Below are 19,213 nucleotides of genomic sequence, written 5' to 3'. Positions count from 1 at the left end.
TGCCATGCAGTCCTTTTTTATTAGTGTTTCACTTACACTTACATCTTCATAGTTCTAGTTTAGTTCAGGACTCAGTGGTCTTACGGTGAGGACGGAGCAGTTTACCAAAGCAACTCCACTGACCCGTGGACATGAAGCCTGTGATAGACGAGGAGGTGATAGCATTGGGAGGGAAGGCAACAGCCTGTGTACTTTCTAGGTAAATCCACCTCTGCGGCTAACGGGATTGCTAAAACAATCCTTGTGTTGATGAGGCTTTGCAAGCCAGCCTACTGGAGCCAGTAACTGTGTGCTGTGAGCACACAGCATTCCAATCAGTTCATGCTTTCTTGATGCTTTTGTCTTATAACTACGCCTAATAAGGGAGATATTCCGTTCAAACAAGAGGCTCCATCAGAAATTATCCTATTCTGCTATTGCTTATTTAGTTACCAGGTAAATCTGTTTAATCTGGTTTGTCCTGTCCTGCAAATGTATTTCAGCTCAGTTTTATTTGTGTTCTTCCTGACTTCCATTTTTTGTGCAGTTATTTTTGGGTTTGGGTTTTGGTTTTTTTTTGTGCAAGTGGAAAAGCCAGTGATTGCCTTTTTGAGCTTCTGAAATTAGGTAGTACTGGTGAGTTTGAGAACTGGCTTGTACACCTTCCAATAGCCTATGAGCTTCTGGTCTACTGCATTTCAAATAACACCAATTTAGCAGAGTCCGTCATGCGTAGTGTAGAGGAAACATGACAACCTATATTTGACAGCCTACATTCCAGGACTTTGCGTTCTTTAACATCATGTTCCTAACACTTGTGTTACAAGCATTAGGAAAGCCATGCATTAGCTTTAGCTGCAAAAAAATGCTGCTTCTTCCTGTGAGCAACCTTATAGCACAATTTTTCAACACTGTTTCAGAAACCCTTTGTTAAACCCAGCTCAGATTAAGTCCTAGCCAGAGGTGTTGGAGGCAGCACTGACCATGATTTGACCTGCATACTGCTTCTTGTTAAATCGTATGTTGTTGCATGGGTGACTTCATCCATAAACAGCAGTGAGCATAAAAGCACAGCGAGGGTTGTGATGGCATAGTGCAGGCTAGAGGCCATACACAGGGATCCTGGCATCCAGTCTGATAGCATGGAGTTGAAATGAACCGTATCTTTAATTGCAGTGCTCCAAACCTCAAAGCAATGGACAGTATTTGTCCCTGTCCACTGTGTTCAGCTTGCTCTATGCTGTATTGATTTTTCTTTCCTGTGCATGCTTTACTGCAAAAGCTTTTGCAGTCAAGGACTTTAAAAAACCTTTTCTTGCTTTGCAAACAAAAAGAGAGAAAATTGGGGTCTACAGAAGAATCAATAATGAATATGGCTATAAAAAGGCAAAACACGACTGACTGAACAGTAGAAAGACCTTAGGAAGATTTCAAATGCCGCAAAAGTAAAAAAAAAAAAACCAGCAACCTATCCTGCTTAAGTATAATGATCTCTTTCTGATGCGTTCTGTGTTGGATTTTGGCACTCTGCTTTAGGTTTGGAAACACCTTGGGTGATGGCTGATTAGTTTAAAAGTCCTGGGAAAATGTCCCAGTACATGCAGTTTCTTCTGTCTCTTTCTCACCCATGATTGTGATAACCAAGGTGGAGTCAAAGCATGTTTGTAGAATGCAGTTTTTCTATCTTGGGTGTGCCCAGCTCTGCCTTGATTTTGTCAACATTGTCATATAAAGGCAGCATGCACTGCTTTATAAAGTGCCTAATTACAACTTTCTGTTTGTAGCTTTGGTCTGCAATAGTCAGACTAGCTCCTTTCTGTCACTGTCTTCAACAGACTGCTTGCCTGGAATCACTGGGAAATTATTTTAGGGTTCCCCTGCAACATTAGACTGTGTATCACCCCAACTTGGAACAGATTTCTTTTTGCAACCTCACAGGTTCTTGTAATAAATATCCATACGTTACTTGCTCTCAGTTACTTACTGAAATAAATTCCCACTATAAGCTTCTTTAATTAAAAGAGAAGTTCTCTTCTTTCCTATAATAATGTATTTTATTACCTCCTTTGGACTGCAGAACAGGTGTGTCTAATGGATTAACTACGGTAGAGTTAAATCCACTGGATTTTCCGCTCCCTGTGGATGTGTGGGGTATTATGGGAGCACAGCTTTAGTTTGAATATCCACTACAGCTTGGCTGCTTGCAGAATGCTGAATGATATTCTCCTAGACGTCAAAACTCAAGCTCTAGCAATTGTCTGTTTATTCAAGTGAAAAATTTAGTTACCTGCTTTTTGTTCTCACTGTTTTCTTTGAAGGTTTAAAGAATTACCTGCGAAGCCCATCAAAAGAGCAAATCACCTTCCACAGCACCAAGGGTTTGCAATGCATCTCACCCTTAATGCAGACGGTAGAGGAGACCCCTCAGCCCATCCCAGCGAAGATCAAAGGACATATTCCCAAATGGATTAAAGGCAATCTTCTGAGGAATGGTCCTGGGAAGTTTGAGTTTGGTGAGGAGAAGTAAGTCCAGGTTTGGTGAGTTTGTCAAATGATTGTGGTGTGAGCTTTGCCTAAATCTAAAGGGGACCCCCCAAATGTCTCACCACTGTTCGGAGCAACTTGTAGTTTCTTTTTAAGTAAGGCAAGGAAGAAATGCTTATGTTACCATTCTTTTAAGAACAGTTGCTCCCTCATCTGGAAACTCTCAGTGGGCTCTCTGAAAATAGGAGCATGGTTAACTTATTAAGGTTGGAGAAGCTGAGTCACAGAGAGGCTGTGACCTACTCAGAACGATATAATGAGGGAACAGAGCCAGGGATTAAAACATCCACACTCCTAGTCCTTTGTCATTAACAAAAGTCCATCCCATGAGCACTCTGGAATCTGGGGCAGGATTTGTAAAGTTGATTACACTAAATGGTGTGAGTTGCTTTAGAAGCAAATTAATCTCATTTTAAAAATAATGTATTAAAATATTTCAAGAAGGCAACTACTGCCTTTGGCTTGGAATCTGCCATTCTAGCTAACTGACAAACCTTGCTCTTCCTCCAACAAAGCTGCTGGCAGCAACTGGCCAAAGGAGATCATGTTATCATATTTCCAGAGATAGACTGTAAGTTTTTCTCAAAGTCTCAGAAATTTCTTGTTTTGGAGAGAAAAGCATCCTGCAAACAGCTGAGAGGTAAAGGCTCCTTCACGTGTCGTTGGGCTTTCAGTAATAATTTCTATTCTTGTTGTGCAGTAAAGCACAATTTCTATTCCATTTGCAGAAGTCTGCAAGTGATTGGTTTACCAGTATAGAATATTTCCCCCCCAAACTTATATATAGCATTTTCAGAAGTCCCTGAGGTCCACTTTCAAATGTAATATAGGGAGCCTAAATCTCACTGCAAGTCAGCATCTAACTTCACATCCCACAGCTGCAAATACTCTGGATTTATTTCACTCAATTCAGATGTTTTCCCAGACTCATCACAAGGCTATGCATGTTTAAGTGTTCATGGGATTTGGGCATTAGCTTTTTACAAACAATGATAAACCTAAAGGTGAGGGAACAGTATAGGAGAACATCATATAGTGCCCAACTCTTGTTCTCTCATTTATCTCTTCTTGAAGATTTAACCATTGGTTTGATGGCATGGCCCTGTTGCACCAATTCCAGTTGGAGAACGGCACAGTGACATACCGGAGCAAGTTTCTGCAGAGCAGTTCCTACCTGACTAACAGCCAGCACAACCGCATCGTGGTCTCAGAATTTGGGACACTGGCAATGCCAGACCCATGCAAGAGTGTCTTTGGGCGCTTCATGTCACGCTTTGAGATGCCACGTAAGAGGGTTTCTAAGAAATAAGAAATGTTCTGAGGTTTTCTCGGGAAACTTGTGGTTAGGTTTAAAGGGAGATGTGAGGAGGTTTGGCAGGCCTATTCTGAGCCCATGTTTTTCTTAGAAGATGACCCCTTGGAACAACAAGAACAAAAAAAATGCAAGTTGTTGTTAGACTTAGCTGGGAGAGGCATATTCAGTTTAGTGTTTTAGCTTCAGCTCACTCAATTCCAGAATTTGTTGCAAATTTCCAACAGAAATCTTTTCCCAAAGAACACCCTGTGCAGTCCTGATAATGAGCATTACAATCTGCCATTCTACCTGAGACACAGCTTTGCCCTTAAACACCTTGCCTTGCTAAGCTTGTAAAGTAAGTGGGCTAATCCTTCCCTTCCTGTACTAAGGTGCAGGAGATTGATATGAGTAGGGTGAGAGATGGTATTGCACAGGAATGGAAGTACCATTACCTATAGGGTTCTGTGTATGTCAGGAAAGAAATAGGCTTAAATACAAGCCAAGTACTTTCCACTAAAACCAGAACAGACCTAAAGTTTGCAACCTGTTGCTCATGTGTGTGACCATCTTCTGCTTCTTATCTTCCCCAAGGAGATGGATCCTGTCCTGCCCATGGCATCTGTTCTCTTCAAAGGTCCTCATACCTTCACTCACTGTTTTCCAAGCTCCCCAACACCTCACCCCACCCCAGCTCTCCCAATAAATTCCAGAACTATCTACACCCCTCATCTTCTTTTCCAAGCTCCAGCAAGTTGCTCCTGCACAGGCTTGCCTATTTGACTCTTTACACACATGTAGGCTATTCCTCACTACAAGAAGGCCTGTCCTCTGGGCTTTTCCTGTACCAACTTCAGGCTCTGTGTTCACCACACACACAGTGTTCAACTGGGGGAATCGCTTTTTCCTCAGCTTTTCTCAGCCACCTGGCTAGTTAGTGAGTCTCAGCTCCCATAGTAGAGGCAGGAACAGCTCTGGCTGTTGTGCACATGTAGCTCTCAGAAGGTGTCTCCCTGAGTCAGTTTTAAAGAGAAAGAGAATAGGGAAGAAGAAGCATTCCCTGTCCAAGCCCTGTCACACCAATAGCATCCCTGCTCTCCCCTCAGCCCAAGTTGTAGCTTCAAGTCTTGCATCTCTTGTTTCTACTGTTGTAAATCAAACATGGCACTCTTCATATGGCTGTCAGAGGAGAGGAGTTTGGCTAGGGAGGAAAGGGAGAGGGATATGAAGAAATAAGAGGTCAGAAACAAAGGGCGTATGGAAGTATGAAGATTATCTTCGCTCAGGGCAGTGATTTCCACAAGAACCACACCTTGTCCTTTTATCCTGAACTCACCAGTGTAGACAGTTTCCTGAGTGCCTCTGTGGATTAGTGAGACATTTCTAATCAATCAAAGAGGGATTAGTGTCATTGCAAATGGGTTTATTTGTTTAAACATGTCTAACTTGCTATAATGTGACATGAGCTTAAACAGAGCTGTGTACAACTCCAGGATTTCGTTTCAGAACCAAGTGACAATGCCAGTGTGAACTACGTTGTGTATAAAGGAGACTACTATGTCAGCAACGAGAACATCTTCATGTACAAAGTGGACCCAGAAACGCTTGAAACGAAGGAAAAGGTGTGGGCAGGTGGGATAAGGGGTTAGCTTATGGTACAGGAGAATCACTTCTTGCTGTTTATAAGAGCAGCAAGGGGGAACCCAGATTCCAAAAGAAATTATCAGTGCAGCTCTGGGCCATAGCCATAAGCATCTCTTCATGGTGTGCTCGAGTCCCTGAAAAATCTACTTAGCAATATGGCAGCTCTCATGAGTGAAGATTGAGTCACTGCCCACTGTAGCAAGCAAGGGGAGAGACAGACACAGACACATTTCCGTTTGGGTACAGCTGGCATTCTTCCAGTGCACTCACTACTTGTCTGGACTTGTCTATACCTAACAGTGTGTGAAGAAAAAAAGTGTGTACAGGAAGAAGTTAACATCACTGATCTCAGATCTGTATTCTTGCCCTGTCTCTTCATTCTTCCTATCTGTTCCCTTTATCTCCTTCTTACATCCCCGTCTTTAAACACCCCAAAACAGCCCTTCAAAATCTTGACTAAAGCCTCTGTTGTTAATGGGTGGTGAAGTCAATGTAAATTCAAGTCAATATTTAGCTGCCACTTTATTTTCTCCCATGCTAGCAAATGAAGAGAAAGTCAGAGTAGAAGTCTTCCCATATGTTCTGTGCACCATCTCACAGGAGTGTGGCTGTATTTCAGGCAAGAATAAGACTTGCTTAAGCATAAGCTGTATGTCCCCCTGCCTGCACCCTTAGAGGGGACTTGGGTATTTGCTGGGCTGGACAACTGTGAGGACTGAGGAAGGATTCTGCCATTCCTGAGTCAGTATTAACTACTGTACCTGTATGATACTATGGACTATTTAATACCAGAAGTACCAGGCTCGGCACATGCTCAGATCTCAAGGGAGGCATTCCAGGATTCCCTCCCTCCCTGCAGGAGCAGTGGTGTGTCATGAAGAAACTCTGTTTATGAAGTATAGCATGCTACTTGTATATTGAAATGGAGAGTTTGACAATTTGCTACTTTCTATCTGTTTTGTAAACTGTAATGCATGGATATTTTTAGTTGTAATGTTCAGCTCTGTTGAGCCATCTTGCATTAAAAAAAAAATTTCCCTTAAGCTGCTTTTTAGATGCAGACTGGCATTTTTTGGCTAAGTGAAGAAATGGAAGGGATGATTTCACATCTAAACTCTCCAATTTGAGATGCCTTAAAAGGGCATGGTTTTCTAAGCTTCCGGTGGTGTGGCACTCTTTTGTACTGGGGCCTTCCAAAGGGTTTCAGGTTGGATACCTGAAAGCCATTTTTAAAAACTTTTCCAAAAGAAGCGTATCTTCCATGCTTTAATGTTTCAATGCATGGATTGATCTTCCTCCAACTTTTTCCTTCAGACTTTCTTCCCAACACATCCCCTCCACTGTCTGAGCCCAAATCACACCCTAACCCAGGTACTAGGAACGCGTGTTAACAGTACTTACAATGGTACCTTTGCCCCAACTGTTCCTTCTAGCTGTAGACAGTGAAGCCAAACTGTTTTCTCTGTGAGGAGAGTAAACACTCATTGTCAATTTGCTATGGGTGTTTTCAAAAAGCGTGGTGATTTTTTGGGGCAGTGACTGTTTCTTTGCGCATGTCTGTCTGTGTTTATTACATGGGGTCCTAACTAAAATGTTCATATGGGCAACATCCCACTGCATCAGCACTTCCTGTCGTTAGTAATGTTCATGTCTCCCAGAGGAATGGCTAGTGCTATTAGTACCATTTTACTGGTAGGGCTAACACAGAGAGAAACACCATTAACTTTCAAGGATTTCAGGAATATTGCTGGCAAAATGAAGGCTTAAGTCCGGATCCCACATTAGGGTTGTAATCATCAAGCTGTTCTTCCTCAAACTTTCACAAACCCAACATTTAGAAAGACTGTGGCTTGCTACAGAGCAACAGGAAACTTCTATGCTGACCAAAAATCTTTGACATTTGCAGGTAGACTGGAGCAAATTTATTGCAGTGAATGGGGCCACTGCTCATCCTCATTATGAGCCTGATGGGACAACATATAACATGGGCAATTCCTATGGGAAACACGGTAAGACTGCGCATGAACAGGCCAGGCTTGTGGGCCCGGTGTACAGGCTGCTTCTTGCTGCTGTTTCAAGGAGCAGTTGTTGAAGAAACTTCAGTGTCTAAAGAGACCTTGAAATTACCGTTTCTGTTTGTGTCAAAATGATGGCAAACCAGATTAGTTCTTATTTCAGGGTGTCAGTCTGTCCCACAAAAATGGCTTCTCTCAGCAATTAGTTTCAGACGCTTTGACTTTGGCCTGTGAGTATCCAACAGATTCCCCTTTTCCTCTCCCCAGCTTTGATGGAAAACAGGAGAATGATTTTTAAAGTCCCATCCAGCATTGAAGTCTCATCCAAAGAGTTTTGACAATCAGCCACATGCTTTCAACTTACAATAACTGGCTTTTGATAAGGACCATAAGGGTCTATACAGGAGAGAAGGTGGAATATATTACAGTGACCTGGCTATCTTACAGCAAAACTGAATTTTCTGGGATATTTTTCTTCTTTCCAAAACTATGAGCATTACATCTAGTTGGGATCTAGTTACATCAGTGTGGCTGCTCAGAGCTAGCATTCACCGTTAGTTACCTGAAAGACTTGTTTTTCAGGTGCCTGAGGCCTGTGAGAACAGCCACTGCCCTTTATTACGATACCTCAGGCTGGTTCCAGTTCACTGAACAGTTGCCCGGTTTTGATCATTTTTCATTCTTGTTGTTTTCATTTCCTTTTGGCTTTAGCAATGTCTAGCTTTGCAGCATGTGCTGTTTTCATCTTGGAGAGACCAAACTATAGATTATTATTCAAATGTGCCATTCCTTCCTGCCCACATGTCCAGATTTATTAAATGAGTGTTATTCATCACCAAGACTCAAAGTTTTAATTTCCTTTTATACACAAGCTATGAACTTGGTTTTCTTCCTGATCCTGTTATTATAGGATGCTCTAAGTTAACATGAGGAATTCATTGCAGACAGTAAAATTAGATGGCAGTCTACCAGGCTGAAAACATCCTTCTACTTCCTTTCAAGCTTTTCTTGCTAGATAATCCTCTGTTGATTGTTTTATTGACTTGATAACTGCCTTTTTGTTTTCTGCTCAGTTTAGCTATGACTGTGGTTCCTAGTATTCTAGGGAAACAGAAAGGAACAGAGCCTCACTTTGGTTTCATGAATGTGGGCAGTCTCACATCTCCGTGGTGTTGAACACCCTTTCTCCTTTCCAGGGTCCAGGTATAATATAATTCATGTCCCTCCACAAAAGTCAAACTGTAGCGACACGTTAGAGGGAGCGAAAGTGTTGTGCTCCATTGCTCCAATGGATAAGATGAAACCCTCCTACTATCACAGCTTTGGTAAGAATGCTTTCTATCTCAACTCTGTGGATTTAGCCTACTGTGAGGCAGAAAGGGCTGTTCACTGCCCTCTGCCCCTGAGATTTTTTATCATCTCATTTGCCTAATACTTGGATGATATCTCCTTCCTTCTCTTTTCAGGAATGAGTGAAAACTACATTATTTTCATTGAGCAACCCATCAAGCTGAATCTGTTGCAGATTATCACATCCAAACTCCGTGGAAAGGCCATTTCTGAAGGGATAAGCTGGGAGCCTCAGTACAATACTTGCTTCCATGTGGTGAATAAGCACACTGGAGAGGTAGGTGGATCTTTGGCCTTTCCAGCAGCTGTGCAGCTGTGGCTGGAATCTTAGATCCCAAGAGAAGCGTGGTGGTTCTCAGATAGCCGTATGAGTCAGTCCAGAAGTTAGTACAATATAGGCTTTATAAGCATGGGTGTAGGTTTATTAGAAATGGGATTACTTCATGCATTTTCCTCTCTATTGATTAATTTATTTGCAAGCCCTAAAAGAACAGGCAGAAACAAGTAGTTTGGGGTTCCCAGGACTGCAGCACATGGACTGAATTGAAGTTCCCAAGTACCACAGAGTACAAAAAGGTCAGTCATAGCCTGGGAACGATGCTGTAGGGATGGAGTGATGACAGCAAGGGGCCTATCCTGGGCTGCTTCAGATTTTGGCTTTCCTTCATCTGGTTTTGCCTACTTACTTGCTTAAAGCAGCCATTCTGTAGTAATGCAAGGGCACAAGACAAACACAGAGGAATGAGTGGGGAATGAAATGGGGCAGAGAAGAGGAAATGCTCTGAGGTGTGGCTAGGATCTCTAGAGAGGAAATTTAGCCTCTGTTATGGTCACTGTAGGTGCTGCCAGGGCAGTGGTACAGTAAGCCCTTTGCTACTTTTCATCAAATCAATGCCTTTGAAGATCATGGCTGTGTGGTCCTTGATCTGTGCTGCCAGGATGATGGAACAACTCTGGCTACTTACAAACTTCAGAATCTGCGGAGGAGTGGGAAAGGTTTAGATCAGGTAAGATCTCTGCATTTGTGTTACATAGGATCTGATGGAGGCCCATGCTGTTTGAGTCACTTTTCTAAAGCAAGGTTCAGGTTAGCAGAATGGAGAACACTATGGGGAACCACAAGGAGGAGGATGTGAACTGCAGAAAGGAATCACAACTGTATGGAAAAACTAAAATTGTGATCTATTGGTATGTTGGTATTTTTCTTTCCTTTTAAATCTCTTAGCAGACAATCTCCATGGACTGTTCCCTCGAAACTTTTAAAACTGGTGTCTGACACAGATCTCCATCAGCCTGGCAGAATGTACTTCTGTTTTAAAATCTTAGTTTTAATGATACTCATTTTCCATATCCCTGTGTAATAATTTTTTTTCCCCCAAGAAAGTGCGCAAAAAAAGTTTTTGCATGACTTTTAAAGGGCAAAAGGAAAAGAAACCCTGTTGTTTAAAGGCATTACTTCAGAAAACCACTCTTTATTATGCAAATCAGAAACACAAACATCACAGAAACACTTACATTGTTCCTCACATTCACCTCACAACAGCATGTACTCATAAATCACTTATGTCCAGCTCTGTCAAAAGCACTAGTTAAAGCCATATAAGAGGCATTATTTTGCATAGGTAGGCCACTGGAAAAGTGGGGGTGCTTTCAGTTTCTTGTATTGCAGATGTGTTTATTGGAAACCCACCGTAGTGTGGGTGAAGGGCAGGCATTTCTACAACATGTTCAGACAAATCTGAACTTCCTCTGTCTGTGTTCTGAGCTGTCTAGAAGCAAGTCAAGTCTGATCTGAAAAGTGTATAGTTGTGTCCCCATGAGGTCATTTTGTTCTGCTTTCCTTTGCCGTTTTTTTGCAAACATGTGGTGAACATTAATTCAAGTATAGCCTAGTGTTAATATGGCCATTTGCTTTGCAAACTGATTCCAGCTTTTGTTCAGCCTTCTCTGAGAACAAAAGAAATACAGTTTGATCTGTCTGACGGTGTCCTAATGTCAACATTAGGCATGTGTTTCCAACACCCACGTTCTTTAACTGACAAGTAGCATAGCCATTAAACTGTATATAGACACACGAGTGCAAGTCATTTCAGAACAGAATCTTCAATTTACGCTTCACTGAAAGACTAAGGCATGCCTGAGCATGATTTGTCTGTTTTCCCCAAATCATGCTTAGTGCTTTTGCTTGCTGAATCAACTGTATTTTCTTCTGCCAGAATTCCTCAACCAACCAGTCTACTGTGGCTACATAAAACATAAAAGCTTTGAAAATAAGGTTTCAAAATGAACACATATGTTTAAAGTGAAGTTTCACATTGAACTGGTGAGTTACAGATTGAAGTAACTGAAAAACACCAAAACAGGGACCTTGCCACCTATTTTACTTAGAAGGCTTAACATCTGGAAGTATTATGGGTTCTAAACTTTGCTTGAACAGCACAATGGTGGAGTTATTCCTCTCATGCAACCCACTGAATGTCTGCCATACTGGGGGCTGCTAGTTTACTCTCCCCTTTGCTCCCCAAGTAAATCCACCACGACCCCAGACTTCCCAAACATGAAGTCCATGTGTACCTGAGCATGGAAGAGGAAAATCATGCAGGCTAACTTCAGGCATTGAACTGAGGTACAGTAGTCTCCTTCTGATCATCCAGGGCAGAGGGACATTCCTCCAGAGACTGATGTAGTGCGTTTTGTCAGATTTTTCCAGTCATCCTCTGGACAAGACCCTCCTTCCATTAATTTCACAGAGAGCCAACTTTTATGCTCCGAGATTAACAGCAAGCAGTGTGGTCGGTGTCTGTATCATGCTGTCATCCCACAAAGTTCTGAGACAGTCTACAATCAAGCCGTTTTTCTTCTGAAGCTTTGTAACTGCATGCAGCTTATAGAGTTCTTCCATGCACGGTTCATATGATTTAGAATAATGTGGAAGTTTCTCAGTGCTTTGCTCAGCCTCAGGCTTCCAAAGCGGGACTGCTGCTAATCACCAGTGGGGCTGTAGAGGGTGGGTTTCCAGCAGGGCTATCGCCTCTGCTTGCTCAGTGCTACGGAGGTCCCATTTTCTGCAATCCCCCTATTAGCTCATGATCTTGGTTGGGCAAGAAGGGCTGAAGTCACACAGTCAGTGAGGCATATGTGGACAGGCTGTAAAAAGGATCGGCATAAGTCTGTTCTAACTGAATAGAATACAGTGCAGCATATGTCCCAATGCTTCATTTGGAGGATAACCGAGTGATTTGCATAAACAACTTAGCATCAATTACTGTGAAAGCAATGCTGACCTATTTAATTGGTTGTCTGTAAAGCAGAGCCCTTATCAGAACTTGGTAAAGCACATGATAGAAGGAAGAAGCGGTGGGAGGAATGTCTAAAACTTCAGAATTGTTGCCAAAAAGGGCAGTTAGCCTGAAATGCCACTCTCCTCTCTCCATCACCATAACTTTCTGTCTCTGTAATAGATTTATGACTCAATATCCCGAGCTTTCCCTCGTCGCTTTGTTCTCCCACTGAATGTGAATTCAGACACACCTGTGGGGAAGAATCTGAACCCGCTGTCTTATACAATGGCAAGGGCCGTGAAAGATGCAGATGGCAAGGTATGTATTAAAGACTTACATAACCACATTTATGGTTGTGGTGAGATTGCCTGTAACAGTTATCACCCTGTGCTACTATCTTCTCAGATCTTGTCCACCAAGCAAGCAAGCAAGGTTTGGTAATTACTAAGATGGGACCTAGTGTTTTAGTACAAAGACGTTGCCTTAAATGAGAGAGCAAAGACAGATCGTAACTTACCAAAAATGCCCGAGTGGAATATGAGCCTTTACGATAATTGGCCAAACTTCAGCTTCTTCTTCATTGACAAAATCCTCCATGCTTTCACCTGGGCACAGAACTGCTCTTTGCTCCTGGCTCTGAACAGCCCTACAGAGTGGCATTTGGTGGTAGAGAACACATGTTGTCCACTACGAGTGGAGTCATCTCTGTGTGTACTTTGTACATCAGATTGACAAGTGCTGGACCTGGGATTTTGTGAACTAGGAGTGCAGGACTACATGAACTTGCTTCTGGTTTTCACATTAGACTGATCCTTGAAGTTTCCAAGGTCTGTGATGAAGAGTCAGTTCTTTGAGTAAAACAGATAAGGGAGATGGAATTGGTGCTTCCGCCTGCCTCAGTGCAATGTCAAGCTCATCTCTGAACATGTCTTCTCCACAACGGTTGTGCAGTGGGTTGGTAGAACCAGTTGGGTCTTCTGCCCAGTCAAAGCTAAACTGACACTCGTGTAATGCATACTTCTTCTAGGTCTGGTGCACACATGAAAATCTCCACCCTGAGGGCTTTGAAAAGGTTGGGGGCTTGGAGTTCCCCCAGATCAACTACTCTCAGTACAATGGTAGGAGGTACCGTTATTTTTATGGATGTGGTTTTCGACATTTGGTTGGAGATTCCTTGATCAAGGTTGATGTGGAGACCAAGAATTTCAAGGTGAGATGAAGTGAGATTATCTTTTTTCAGCAATGGGAGTCATTCCATTGAACTGGCCTTGAAGATTTTTTACTAGGCACTTTACTCTTTAGGGGTCTTTGTTCAAATGTGTCTGAGATGAGATTCCTAATTTCATCTCTCACCTAGTACCTTATGAATATGGCACACTTGCCAAACAGGAAGAGAAGATGTAACTGCAGGTTCCTAGATAGATGATGGAACAGAAAAGGTTGGATAAAGCATGCATGTGTCTTCCAGGCCAAGGAAGAGTCATCTCTTACCAGACAGTATAGAAAATACCTAAGTAGCACAGGAAGTTGGAGATAAACTGCCAAAATATTTATGACTCAGACAAGAAACAAAGTTTAGGATATTTTCAACTGCAAACACTAGCTGGGATTTTTCCTGTGTCTCCCTTAAAGAGAGAATAATGATCTCCAAAGTGTTAAACGCTTATTGATCAGAGACTTTCCTGGAGGCTAGAGAGAGTTAGGAATTCTCAGAGCGAGGCACCCATTTTAATTGTTCTGTGCCAGGTACTCATTTTGCAGTAAGAATGCCCTCCTCCAGCACAGCTTTGGGGTGCTATGGCTCTGGCTGCAATAAGAACAGCAGCTATGCCCTCAGGTGGTGTTGGTGATACATCTCCTCTCTGCCTCATGGCACCTCTCTCTCCACATTGCCCGGGCACAAGGTGGTCTGCTGTAGGGTGGTGTGAAGGTGGCTGTGCTGGCTAGGATGGTAGTGTTTTCTGAGCTTGTAGCTTATACCGGTGCTAGTGCAAACTGTTGGACGAAATGAGTGATAGGAATCCTTTTCACTGCTTGTTTGCATGATTCCTGGCACAAAGGGCATGCTGTCACAACACTGGCAGCATCATACTACTGGAATCAAAAGAATTAATTAAAAGGTTGAACTATAGGTTTCTTGGAGCACAGAGTATGCCTGGGTATCTTTGTGGGGAGCATTCCGACTTGCAACTCTGCTAACTGTAGTAGACAAGTATTAATGAAATAAAACACACCCATATGTTACTGTGCTTGCTAGATTTGGCAGGAAGATGGATCCTACCCATCAGAGCCTGTGTTTGTGCCAGTGCCTAATGCCATGGCAGAAGACAGTGGAGTCATCTTGTCTGTTGTGGTCTCCCCCACTGAGGTAAACTTATTGCTACTAGTCTGTCAAAGTCACATAGTATTAGGTATACTTTCCAAATGACAAAACTGAATTTGAGGCTCTCTGGCAGATTGTTTTAGCACTATGCTCCCCAAAGTGTGTGCCTCTGCAACTGCCAAGCACAGCCAGGCAAACTTCAAGCAGGACTGTACCTTGCAATGTCAGTGTTTCTTGAGTGGCATCTGTGCCTATCAGTGCTCCTGGCCAACTGTCTTACAGGTTTAGTCTGTATGGTCTGGTTGTACCTGACCATATGGCCTGGCTGTACATTTGGGCTCCCTTGTGGGCAACAGATGTAGTGGGTTGGAGAGTGGAATGATGTTCAGCCGGGGCACTCATTCTGGCTTTCTTTTCATCTTGCAGAACCAAAGTGCTTTTCTGCTTGTCTTGGATGCAGAGACCTTCAGGGAATTGGGGCGAGCAGAAGTCGCAGTGCAAATGCCTTATGGATTCCACGGCATCTTTACTTCCCACTGACTGAAGACCTTGTCACCTCCTGTAACTCAGGGTCAGGTCAGGCTCAGAAAGAAACCTCTGCTTTCTTTTACCTCCCACCTTCGCATTATGCCCTGGATGAAGAAACTGCCTTTTCTCTATCATAACCTCCGAGTTCCTGCTGTATTCCTAACAATACACAACAAAGGGTCTGAGGAAGGCAGAAGCCCCTTCACTCAAACAGCCCACCGCTTTATCTTATTTTTCTGACTATCTTGATAGACCAGTTAGCAGCAGTTGACAAACGCTGCCATGTGTAAGGCTTGCAAGGGAGAAAATGGAAACCAAGATGATCATTACCTTCCCTTGGTAGCAATGCGCTCTGAAGGAAAGAGAGTATTGGTGCTTAGGGCAGTGACTTTGGCTGAAATGTGTAAAGCAGAAGAGAGGAGTAAAACCAACCAGTAGCATGTAGGCCCAATGAAGGGATGTAATTTCACCCTACTGAATAAAGATTGCCTTCAGTGAACCCCAGAAAGTAGATGCACTCACAGAAACTGTACTTGTAGTGCTTTTCTCTGTAAACTAGCGGTGCCCTCAAATAAAACTTTGTGAAGTTTCTTCCTTTATTTCCGTGCCCTCACCAGACAAGATGTTGCACAAGATGCAACAGCTGTAACCCTGACACACACCTTATTATGTTATATGGTCTTGTAGACATGCATGACACGTCTCTACCATGCTCCTGCTTAAAGAGCATCACTGGATACAGCTCTGATGGCTAACATTTCTTGCCTTCCTCCTAATTCGATCAGTATGAAACATGTAGAACTCCATCATGGCCTTGATATCCCTTTGCTCTTAAGGTGAGCAGATCAAACTCAAACATGCTCTCATATGCTTGCTTCCTCGTCCAGGCTCCTACAGTTCTTGAACTCTGAGGTGTAGGTGGATAGGTGTGTTGAGGGAAGGAAGCCCTCTGTAGCAGTTCACTTGTGGGCTCTGCCTTTAAGCACACTGTGAACAGTGAAGGCTTCCATGAGAATGGTTTCACTTCCTGGGCTAAGGACTTTTTATATTGCTTCGTTGTGAGATGCCTGAAGAATGTTTTGAACCACTTCCTTGAGCAAAAATGAGCCCTTTGTGCCCTAGGGTTTGAAGGAAAGCCCTTGCTTCCTATTTACAAACTTGCTTTGTTGTTTTTCTTTTTTGACTCCTGATGTTCTGCTGGCCATCCCAGACAGAACAGAACCAAACCAGAGCTGACTCACTCTACCCAAACAACCCAGCTTTATCTCCTCTCTGACCTTTTTTCACCTTCCTTACAGGTCTTGGGTAAAGACAAGGGAGGGAAAGAAGGATTGTACACCAGGGCGGCAGCCCTGTGGGAAGGCAGAGGGAGAGGCTGATGCCAAAGCTGATGTCACAAAACCACTAGATGGCAAACACCTCCCGCTGCTGGGGCTCCAGCCCTGCCAACCGGCTGCTCTGCTGCAGCTGGCCCCTCTCCGTAACTCACCATGTGGAACTGCCCTGCCTCTGGTAGCCTGTCACCCACAGTGGGAGGGAAATCCCCCAGCAAGTTCACATCCCTAGGGCTGGAAGCTGAATGATGGATGCTAAGGAAGTGCCTAATGATAGCAGGTAGAGTTCTGTCACCACTGCGTCTCTTTTTTAAACTTTTCTTGGTGAGGTGGGAAGGGGAAAGGCGGTGTCAGAGTTTCACGTGCAACCCCGTGTTAATGGCAACCAGCCAGAGTGCCCAGCGCAGGGCTGTAGATCAATAGTGCAGGGGAAGAAAGATGCCCTGCAGTGCAAAGTCTGTGCTGTGTTTATAAAGCTGTACTTCAACGGCATGCAACCCTAGCCCCTGCCTGTATTGTGCGCACACACACTGTACTCCAGTACAGAACAGAGCTGTTCCTGTTATACAGAACTTGGAGGTCCTGTGCTGAGGCTTGGATCTGGCACTCTGATGAACTGACAGATACACTGCTATCCCTGGGGCACCAAGAATTTCCAGGAATTAAGGGAATATGCCGATGCAGTTACCTCCATTCAAACCCTTGCAGCACTGAGAACTCCAGGTTCCTCCCCCTCTCCCAAAACTTTCTGAAAATCACAACACTTCATGGATTTCTCTGCTTGAACTCCATGAGTGTTACTACCAGAGTGCACTCCAAGTCTGTCACATTCATAACCATCCCAGAGATCAAACTAGTTTGCCAGTATAGAAAGGGAATCAACAGGCCTGGCAGCCCTTCCTGTGACTGATGCGGGGAAGGACTGCCGTGTACACTTACTTTATATAAACCATCTCGAATCGGGCACATGACCAGGGAGCAGGGCATTCTCAAAGGTTTAACAATAGCTCGTCAGATACCACAGTGCCGTGGAGTGGACAGAGCTCAGTTATTTTAGGTGAGTAGGAATGAGATCCACGAAGTTTTCTCAGTCCCTTCAGGTGAGTATTGCTTTGTGAACCACTTCTCTTTGGATTGCTTTGTAAACGCCTTACAAGTGCATTCAGAGCCTGCCTGCTTTCCTTTGGCAGACCCACCCTGATGCATTTATAGACACACTTCTTCCAATTGTCATAATATAAGAAAACACAAGCAAGCCAAACTGTTGGCCCACAGGCCAAAACATTGCTGACATTACCTCTACAGGATAAATGAGAGGATGAAATGCCTTGAAAGAGGAATGTCAATGAAAAGACAAAAGGCAGGGTACACAAGTTTCAGGTCTCTGTTCTGGTTCCGCAATAAACCCCAGTCCTGCCCTGTAGAAAGCTCCTCTGCTGTCTGAGCTTGTTTTATTTCGCTGATTCACTTTTTTCAGTGCACATCTCAACTCATTCTGTCCCTGGGCCTCACATCCACCAGCCCAGCAGCCTAGATAATGCAAATAAAGAACTATGATGTAGTCAAGTCAGTTTTTGTGTATGTTCTCTAAAACAGAATTTGAACTAAGCTCAACAGCATCACTTCTCCCTGTACCATCATACCAAGCCCACTTGGACACAGATGAATAGCAGCTATTTGAACTGGAAAATGCAATGCATGTTTTTCAGACTCACATTCCATCCTTCAGGGCTGATCCTTCTCTCCCCTGGAAGTCCATGTAGAAATGCTTTAACAGCTGCTTCTTATCCTCATGGTGATTCCTATGATTCTGATTGCTGTTCTGAGAGCACTTCTGGTTTTCTGTATCACTCAGTGATTTAGTGAAAAGAGCTAGTAAACAGCTGGTGTAAAAAAGCATTTGCTAGAGCAGATCATACCGATGGCCCATTGGAGCTGCTGTCATACCTCTGCAATTGGTAGGGCTGACACAGTGGTTCTTAACAGCCTTTTTTATTTTCTCTCTGGCTCATACAAGATCACAGTATGTGTGCAGGAGTTCAACAAGGCAAGTGCAAGGTCCTGCACAGGGGTTGGGGCAATCCCAAGCACAAATGCAGGCTGGGTGGAGAACAGATTGAGAGCAGCCCTGAGGAGAAGGACTCAGGGGTGTTGGTTGAGGAGAAGCTCGACATCACCTGGCAATGTGCACTCGCAGCCCAGAAAGCCAACCATATCCTGGGCTGCATCAACAGAGGTGTGACCGGCAGGTCAAGGGAGGCAATTTTCCCAGTCTGCTCCACTCTTGTGAGACCCCACCTGGAGCACTGCCTTCAGCTCTGGGGTCTCCAGACAATATTTTCTAGGCTCCTTTCCATTTTCCATATTAGCATACAGGGGAGAGATCGTGCTTAAACGAGTTGGTTTAGCTTTTAGTAATGTTTTTGAATGTGTCTAAAAATCACACCGCCGCGATTGGCTCAGCGATGTGTTTCAGGCTTTGTTTTAAATGTCTGTCTGTTTGGGGTCAGATGAGGGTAGATTGAGATGAGAGCTAAGGAAGGAATTCCTCACCCTGAGGGTGCTGAGGCACCGGTGCAGGGTGCCCAGAGAAGCTGTGGATGCCCCATCCCTGGAAGTGCTCAAGGCCAGGTCGGACGGGGCTTTGGGCAGCCTGGTGTGGCGGAAGGTGTCCCAGCCCGTGGCAGGGGGGTTGGAACCGGGTGGCCTTTCGGGTCCCTTCCGACCCAAGCCATTCTGCGATGCTATGAGACGTTAGCTGGGGACAAGGAGGAGCAGCCGAGCTGTGGCAGTGAACGAAGCAGGCCTTTGGCTCACTCGCACGTCCGGGCAAGGCGAGGGCAGGCTCCCGCGCCCCGCACGCCGCGGCGGGCCGAAGGGAGACCCCTCCGCAGGGGAACAGTCCCCGGGGGCCGAGCCCT

At 44.1% G+C, this 19,213-nt stretch overlaps 2 protein-coding genes across 2 annotated transcripts in view; both read left to right on the top strand.

Moving 5' to 3' along the window:
* The first annotated feature begins 2,328 nt into the window (after positions 1–2,328).
* Positions 2,329–15,017, top strand: BCO2 (beta-carotene oxygenase 2). The gene is made up of 11 exons (XM_035893916.1): positions 2,329–2,502; positions 3,598–3,809; positions 5,324–5,439; positions 7,368–7,470; positions 8,673–8,801; positions 8,943–9,103; positions 9,666–9,833; positions 12,288–12,425; positions 13,135–13,317; positions 14,365–14,475; positions 14,857–15,017. The coding sequence occupies exons 1-11, from the start codon at positions 2,381–2,383 to the stop codon at positions 14,968–14,970; spliced, it is 1,557 nt and encodes a 518-aa protein (XP_035749809.1). The 5' UTR covers positions 2,329–2,380; the 3' UTR covers positions 14,971–15,017.
* A 2,242-nt stretch (positions 15,018–17,259) lies between these two features.
* PTS (6-pyruvoyltetrahydropterin synthase) overlaps positions 17,260–19,213 on the top strand; it is a 6,738-nt gene continuing 4,784 nt past the window's right edge. Inside the window, exon 1 of the mRNA XM_009638436.2 lies at positions 17,260–17,315. Coding sequence (XP_009636731.1) covers positions 17,260–17,315 — 56 coding nt within the window. The remainder of the gene's footprint in view (positions 17,316–19,213) is intronic.

The sequence above is a fragment of the Egretta garzetta genome, unplaced genomic scaffold (assembly GCF_000687185.1).
Source record: "Egretta garzetta isolate BGI_Z169 unplaced genomic scaffold, ASM68718v1 scaffold365, whole genome shotgun sequence".
NCBI lineage: Eukaryota > Metazoa > Chordata > Aves > Pelecaniformes > Ardeidae > Egretta > Egretta garzetta.
The sequence above is the reverse complement of the archived record's forward strand: the minus strand, read 5'-3'. Positions and strand labels throughout refer to the sequence as shown.

Coding starts and splice junctions, on each gene's coding strand:
- BCO2 (XM_035893916.1), top strand. CDS start 2,381: ATGCAGACGGTAGAGGAGACCCCTCAGCCCATCCCAGCGAAGATCAAA. Junction 7,471..8,672: donor CAATTCCTATGGGAAACACG/GTAAGACTGCGC, acceptor TCTCCTTTCCAG/GGTCCAGGTATAATATAATT. Junction 9,104..9,665: donor TGAATAAGCACACTGGAGAG/GTAGGTGGATCT, acceptor TGGTCACTGTAG/GTGCTGCCAGGGCAGTGGTA.